This window comes from Arvicola amphibius, chromosome 8 (assembly GCF_903992535.2).
Source record: "Arvicola amphibius chromosome 8, mArvAmp1.2, whole genome shotgun sequence".
Classification (NCBI taxonomy): domain Eukaryota; kingdom Metazoa; phylum Chordata; class Mammalia; order Rodentia; family Cricetidae; genus Arvicola; species Arvicola amphibius.
Genome location: NC_052054.1, coordinates 65321426 through 65329671, shown reverse-complemented (window position 1 = coordinate 65329671; position 8246 = coordinate 65321426). Strand labels below are relative to the sequence as shown.

Below are 8246 nucleotides of genomic sequence, written 5' to 3'. Positions count from 1 at the left end.
CTTTGGCAATGCCCTGAAGGACAGACCATCACCCTTGAAGTTGAGCCCAGAGACGCCACAGAGGATGTTAAGGCCCAGATCCAAGACAAGGAAGGCATTCCACCTGATTAGCAGCATCTGGTATTTGCTGCCCACAGATAGAACATGGCTGCACCCTGGCCAATGGCAAAGTACAGAAAGACTCCCACCCTTACCCTGGTTCTACCCCTGTGTGGTGAAGAAAGATGCCTAAAAGAAATCCCACACTAGCTCAGAGTTGAAAATAAGATACGGAGGGGCTGGAGAGATGGCTCAGAGGTTAAGAGCATTGCCTGCTCTTCCGGAGGTCCTGAGTTCAGTTCCCAGCAACCACATGGTGGCTCACAACCATCTGTAACAGGGTCTGGTGCCCTCTTCTATCCTTCAGACATACACACAAGACAGAGTATTGTATACATAATAAATAAATAAATATTAAAAAAAGAAAAAAGAAAAGAAAATAAGATATGGTTATTTATTTAGGGGTAGACTCACAAATCAGAATTCTCCTGAAATGGAGAACAGAAACCGAATCCTGCCGCCAGAAAAAGGGGCCAGATGCATGCTTTACATAGGCATAAATAGTATAAGAGGCCACGCCCCAGTGGATGGTTAACTTAAAGGCTATTGGCTGTATGATTTCCTATGACAGTATGGTGACATCAAAGAGCCATCCCTTTGTCAGTTTATTCACAAACACAACAGTGACAAAGCCGTGCACTGCTGCCCAGTAGTGCTGCCCACACATGCAGCCCTGTGCAGTTAACTGCCTCAAGAAGGGTAGCCACACCAACAACCTGCATGCCAAGAAAGTCAAACAACGCTGGGAATTTGTTTGGTTCAAGATCCCCAGAAACAATGAATTTTTTTTTCTTACCTGAAGCGGAAGGACTAAGGAAAGTGACGATAACAGATTGGTCTAGAGACATGGATCAGTGTATAAATGTCTGCCATCACCTTCAGCCCTGACTCTAATCCACATTGCTCAATGAGAAAACTGCATTCTGTAGTCCTCTGACCTCCATGCAGGAGCTGTGACACATGTGAGTGTACACACATAAAGAAGAAAATAAGTGTAATAATATGTGCAATTTAAAGAAATGAGTGTAAGGGAGCTGGAGAGATGGCTCAGTGGTTAAGAGCATTGCCTACTCTTCCAAAGGTCCTGAGTTCAATTTCCAGCAACGACATGGTGGCTCACAACCATCTGAAAGATGAGATCTGGTGCCCTCTTCTGGCCTGCAGGCATACCCACAGACAGAATATTTTTTAAAAAAAGAAATAAGTGTAAATAAATAATAAGTCTAATTTAAAGTTGGAATGGAAAGTACACACACCCTAAAAGAACAAAGAGCCAGAGACAGCAGTGCACATTTGGAACCCATCACTGGAGACTATGAAGAAGAGGATTATAAATTTTATTCCAGGCAGATGGACACAATGAGACCCTTCTCAGAAACCTTAAAAAATTTTTAATATGAAAAGTATTCACATAAAATATGTGAAAAGAAATAAAACAAACACACATGTAATATTCATACATGTCTGCTACATGGTAAGAAATTTGGTGGTGACAAAGATGAGAACAGATGCGACAGACACGGATGGGGTTATGGAAATGTCATCCATCAAATACTGCTTGAAAAATCTACTGCCTGACCTAGCCACAGTATTGGGGAAGTCAGAGTCTGGTGCCTGAGGAGTTCAGTTCCCCTTCCTGTGAGGCTGCTCCATTATAACCCTGTCATGGGGAGTTCCTGCCTCCAGAGGCCACACCCTATGTCTCCTGTCCCTCCAGGCAGTCTCTGTTGTTCTGCCCAGGAGCACAGTTGCAGCCTACAGGAGGAGATGCCATGACCTTCATCTTCACAGCCCTGCTCTGTATGGGTGAGATGTGGAGATGGGGAGGGGATACCATCGGCTAGAAATGATGCTGCCCCACAGCCCAGCACTGGCCCATCAGGAAACCACAGGGTCTCAGTAGATTTTGCAGAGAAAAGGACTTGCTCAAGCCTCAGGGACAAACCTCTTACAGGGAACTCTCTTCCAGGACTGACTCTGGGCCTTGGGACCCCAGTGCTGACAGGTGAGTGGGTGTCTGCAGATGTCCTGACCTTGGCTTCTCATCATCCCCAGGAGCCCTGCCTGGGCAGTGAGGATGGAAAACAACACACTTGTGCTCGGGTGGATGGAGGGTTGGGAATGGGGTTGCAATCTTAGGATGGCTGTCCTGAGTCCTAGCTGCTCTTTTATTGCAGGGGCCCTTCCCAAGCCTGTCCTCAGAGCACAGCCACACTCTGTGATCTCCAAGCAGAATAAGGTGACCTTCCTGTGTGAGGGAGCCACAACAGCCAAAGAGTATAGATTGTACAAAGAGACATACCAAAATCAATGGCGGAGAGTGATTTCACCGAACCCTAAGAACAAAAATGAATTCTCAATCTCAAAATTAGACTATCACCATGCAGGGCGATATCGCTGTCAATATCTGACCCTTGATGGATGGTCAGAGTACAGTGACTCCCTGGAGCTGGTGGTGACAGGTGAGAGGACACAGCCTGTTCAGTAAGTATGCCTACACCCTCACAACCATGGAACATAATGAGACTACCGAGGACATTTACCTGATTCCTCCTTCTCTCCTAGGATTCTACAGTAAACCCAGGCTGTTAGCCCAGCCCAGCCCTGAGGTGACTGAAGGAAGGAATGTCACCCTCCAGTGTGACTCATGGCAGGCACATCACTGTTTCATTCTGACTAAGGAAGGACCACAACAGCTGTCCCGGACACTGGACTCACAGTGTAACATCAATACTTGGCAATACCAGGTCCAGTTCTCTGTGGGCCCTGTGACCTCCAGTCAAAGGTGGACATTCACATGCTACAGCTTTAACAACGACAGCCCTCAGGTGTGGTCAGAACCTAGTGACCCTCTGGAGCTCCTGATCTCAGGTGAGGAACCCTAGCCTTTCCCTAGAATGATGCTGAAATGATATAGGTGCTCAGAGAGGCCTTGGTGTGTGGTGTGTGTGAGGAGCCAGGACTCCTGAGTCCATTAACACAGAGCATGGATGACAGTGGTCACAAGATACAGAATCCAAGGCAGACAGTGACAGCAAAGCCCAGGAGATCCAGGACAGGTGAATCTTCATGGAGCCTTGTGTTACTCTGGATCAGCTCAAGTACCATCATCCACAAGATCACAGTAAACCCATGAGAGAGAGGGAGGATCCAGAGCACTCAGGACACTAGGAGAACAGGGTCCACAGAAGCAACTAAGCAGGAATCATGAGGGCTCACAGAGACTGAAGCAGCAATCACAGAGCCTGCATGGGTCTGCCTTAGGCCCTCTGCACACATGCTATAGTTGTTTAGCTTGGGTTTTTGTTGTTTGTGGTTTGCTTGCTTGTTTTTTGGTTTGTTTTGGAGTAGCTCTGACTATCCTCACACTGTAGGCCAGGCTGGCCTTGAATTCACAGAGATCTGCCTGCATCCACCTCTTGGTGCTGGGGATTAAATGAATGCACCATCACTGACTGACCAGCTTGGAGATTTTGTCAACGGAAGTGGGGAAGTCTTTGACTCTTGCCTGCACGTGTGATCTTTTTCCTCCTACTGGGTTGTGTTGTCCACCTTAATATGAGGGTGTGTGACTAGTCTTATTGAATGCTGCTATGCCATGTTGCATTAATATCACCTGGAAGGCTGCACTTTTCTGAAGGGAAATGGAGCAGTGGTTCTGGGAAGAGAAGAGGTGAAGAAGCTGCTGTTGGGGTGTATTATATGACAGAAGAATACATTAAAAAGAAAAAAGAAGTGCCATCCAAAGTGACTTTCTCTGTGCCACTTTCAGACAGACTCACCTCCTTCTCTGCTACTTCCTTGCAGGGACCCTCCACAAACCCACCATCAAGGCTGAGCCAGGCTCTGTGATCACCTCAGGAAATTCCATGGACATCTGGTGTAAGGGGACCCTGGATGCAGAAATCTATGTTCTGCATAAAAACGGAAGCCAAAAACCCTGGGGTACACAGACCCTAGAGAAGCCAGAGAACAAGGCCAAGTTCTCCATCCCTTCTGTGACCCAACTAGATGCAGGGCAGTATTGCTGCTACTGTTACAGTTCGGCTGGCTGGTCTGAGCGCAGTGACACCCTGGAACTGGTGGTGACAGGTAAGGGGACAGTCAGGATCTCAGCCCCAGGCTCTGCTCTCAGGAGTATTCCCCTCCCACAGCCTAGCCCTCAAGGACATTGTGGCTGTGTGAGCACATGTAACCGTCTGCACCTTCTGTCCTAGGAATCTACAACATTAAACCCCGCCTGACAGCCCTGCCCAGTCCTGTGGTGACCTCAGGAGGGAACATGACTCTCCAGTGTGTATCATGGGGGGGATATGACAAGTTCATTCTCACCAAGGAAGATCAGAAGTTCCTCAGCTCTGTGAAGTCAGAGTTTATACACAGTAGGCATTACCAAGCTTTGTTCTCTATAGATTATGCAACACCAGATCACAAACGGACATTCAGATGTTATGGTTACTACAAGCAGACCCCACAGCTGTGGTCAGTACCCAGTGACCCCCTGGAAATACACATCTCTGGTGAGTCGCCCCCATCATTGACCAATCATATCTGACACCCAATGCCCTTAGCTATGGTAGTGCCCACTGGGTAGTTGCAGATATAGAGTAAAAAAGGAAGAGCCTAGTTCCTGAGCCAGAGCCCCTTCCCTGGGTAGAAGCAGTGATGTGTGCAGGGCAGGATGGGAAAGAAAAGGTGCCTGGTAAAAACCAGGTATTCCATCACTAGCCTGTCACCTTCCTCTAGGGCTGTCCAAGAAGCCCTCCCTGCTGACTCACCAAGGCCATATCCTGGATCCTGGAAAGAACCTCACCCTGCAGTGTTACTCTGACATCAAATATGACAGATTTGTCCTGTACAAATTGGGGGGAGCTGACTTCATCCAGCAAGACAGCCAGTTGACTCAGTCCGGCCTCTCCATGGCCAGCTTCACACTGGGCTCTGTGAGCAGCTCTACTGGAGGCCGGTACAGATGCTATGGTGCTCACAACCTCTCCTATGAGTGGTCAACCTCCAGTGACCCTCTGGACATCCTGATCTCAGGTGAGGAACTTAATAGATTCCCCTGGGTACCTGACCTCTACTAGGGCTCTCTTTGGGGAATTAAAGAGGTGATGGCTGGAATGAGAGACAGGGATCTTATTTGAGAATAGATGCAAAAACAGGGGAGGAGGAGAGGGGCTCAGGCAATGAAAAGTAACAGAGTCCTAGGTGTTCATGGAAGATCAAGGTGATGTGTCAGCTCAGAACATTGAAGGCAGCCTCTCATCATCTCTCTCTTCTTTAGGACAGTTTCAGATCCGTCCTTCCCTCTCAGTGAAGCCCAACTCCACGGTACACTCTGGAGACAATGTGATCCTGTTGTGTAAGACAGCAGACACAGTAAACACTTTCATTCTGTCCAAAGAGGGAGCAGCACACCAACCCCAGAGACTAAAACCAAAGTTCCAGTTTGGGGAGTTCCAGGCAGAATTCTCCATGAATGCTGTGACCTCTGACCTCTCAGGCACCTACAGGTGCTATGGTTCTGCAGGCTCATCTCTCTACTTGTTGTCATATGCCAGTGCCCCTGTGGAGCTCACTGTCTCAGGTGAAGAGACCCTAAACTGTCGTGGTGACTTAAGATCCAAATGCTAGGAGTGACCTTGACTTGGGTGAGATCAAGGGGACAATAGGAAAGGTTACTTAGAAGGCACTTTCCCTGCCAAAGAAATGGATGCCAGTAGCAGTTTATCAAATAATGTCCACTCCATCCTCTGTTGAAATCTAGGTTTGGAGTAAACAGCGTGAAGCTATTGGGGAGGTTACAGGGCAAATGTAGAACAGTGAGGAGAGTCAGGATCCCTGCATTAGCACCTAATCCAGAACCTCCTGTAATGTCAGGACAATTTAGTCCACTCTGAAGTTTCTGTTTTCACTGGTGTTTTACAGTGGTGCTGAAGGAAATAATAAGAACAAGAGAGGGAACCCAGCTATGCCAAGAAAAAAAAAGATTCATTCGAGAATTTTAGTAGTTTATAGAATGAAACTTATGGGTATTTGCATTAAATGAGAATGAAGAACACATAAAAAAAAACCTCAGGTCATAAGCTCACATCATACCGTTCTTCTCTTCACAAGATCATTGGAGACTATCAGTTCATCCTAGAACATGACCAAGCCCAGGACAGTTGAATAAAGAGAATTCAAACTCAAAGCACTGAAAGCATAGGGCCCAAGTTCTGTCTGGGGAATGTTGAGGTCCTTGGTGGAGATTCAGTTATCTTAGAGACATTTAGTTATCTTGGGGACACTTAGATTTCTTGAGGGAATTTTGACCATCACTAAACTTTGTAACTTCTTTGTCCATAGCCACAGCTTCAGAGAAACAAGATCACACAGTGGAGAATCTCATCAGGATGGGGTTTGCTGTTATGATCCTCATAGTCCTTGGGATTCTGGTTTTTGAGGCTTGGGGCAGCCAGAGACAAAGCCAACATGCAGTTCGGAGGTAACCAGAAGAGAAAGAAGAAAATTTTTCAAAGATCCACAACCTGTGATAAAAATGTAATGATCCATGTTTTCTGTAAAAGTCCAGTTCTTACACTGAGGAGCTGTTATGAGAGAATGTACAGGGAGTAAATGTGTTTTGCATGCAGAGGAAGGTGTGAGTGTTGGGTGAGAAAGGCGTGACTCTGGTAGGCCCATGGAGTGAATTGTGTCGTGGTCTTGATATCATGATGTCTAGAGTAAACTCTAGAATATTGATGCTCTAATAATTGATACATTTGAGGTCAAAGGAAGGAGTACAAGGAGCTGGGATGCTACATGAAACCTCCCAGGACAGATGCTCAAGGGTTCTTTCCACTCAGTGCACAATACTACTTCACAGGAAGTTATACAAATGCAACAGGTTGCTGATGGAAGCATGAGGAGAGTCTATTGTCCCCGTGCTGGGAAAAACAGTGATATAGTATTCATGTTTTAAAAATAAAACTTGCCTGAAGATCAGAATGCAAGACAGCCACCCTAGTCATCTATATAGGTTAGGCCGTTGTGGCACACACCTTTAATCCCATCAGCCACACTAATTAGCCATAGGACTGGGTGGTGGTGGTGCACAGCTTTAATTTTAGCACTAGAGAAGAATATAAGATGCGAGGAGACAGGTCTCAGCAGTCTCATTCTGAGGATTCATGGTGGCAGAATCACCCATTAGGTCTGAGGTAGAAGTAAAAGCTAATGACTGGCCACTTGCTTTTCCTATCTTCAGCTTGATCCCCAATATCTGTCTCTGGGATTTTATTGTTTGTGCTACAGGAAACAAATGGTTGTCAAGACTTCAACCATTACCAATACTTCCTAACACTTCAGATGCTTCTGCGTGAAGCTGTGGGAGGAGGAATGAGCAATATGATTGTGAACCAGAAGAGAAAGGGCTTTATGGATACAGCAGAGATACCCAATATCTGCAAAATTATAGACCTCCTCCTATACCTAAGTCAGCCAACTACATGCTGGTATCATGGAAATGAAGTGACCATGTGAGGAGTCCCAAAATTTGTTTCCATGTATTGTCCTCTCAGAGAAATAGCTTCAGGTTCTGAGGTCTCTTCTCATCATTAATCAAGAAAATGCCCCTACAAACATGTCTACAGTTTAATCTCATCAAAGCATAGCCTCAGTTGAGGTACCCTATTTCCAATTGACTTTAGTCTTCATTAAAATGACAAAAACCAACCAATGCACTCGCTCACCCCAATGCATATTCTCAGAAATAAGAATCCACGTATGAACCATCCCATGTTGTTGAACTAGTTGATTCTCACAGTAACCCTGAAAAGGAGGCCATCGTCCTCATTGTAACCCAAGGAAGGGCAGGGGGAGATTATTACCAGCTTCAGTTTGAAAGTGAGCAGATGATATTCTTGCACCTTACACAGCAGCCAGAAAATTTGATCCCTTTAGCATTAGTGTTGAGAGCGTTCAGACAGGATCTGCAGGATCGTGTCAGGAACTCTGATAAAGATAGAGAAGAAACAGAGAGAAAAACACAGTGAAGAGGTTTGGAAGCAGAGAAGGGAGTAGAAGGGTCTTCCTGTGTTAGAAATGGAGAAGTCAGAGGAGTAAGGAAACTGCCAATTTCAAACCACAAGCGCAGGCAAAGA

General features: G+C 46.2%; 1 protein-coding gene across 1 annotated transcript; it reads left to right on the top strand.

Moving 5' to 3' along the window:
* Nucleotides 1–1773: 1773 nt before the first annotated feature.
* LOC119820642 (leukocyte immunoglobulin-like receptor subfamily B member 3) lies at nt 1774–6893 on the top strand. Its single transcript, XM_038339169.1, has 9 exons — nt 1774–1905; nt 2069–2104; nt 2277–2561; nt 2665–2970; nt 3907–4191; nt 4317–4619; nt 4846–5142; nt 5387–5689; nt 6451–6893. The coding sequence occupies exons 1-9, from the start codon at nt 1872–1874 to the stop codon at nt 6591–6593; spliced, it is 1992 nt and encodes a 663-aa protein (XP_038195097.1). The 5' UTR covers nt 1774–1871; the 3' UTR covers nt 6594–6893.
* Nucleotides 6894–8246: the final 1353 nt, after the last annotated feature.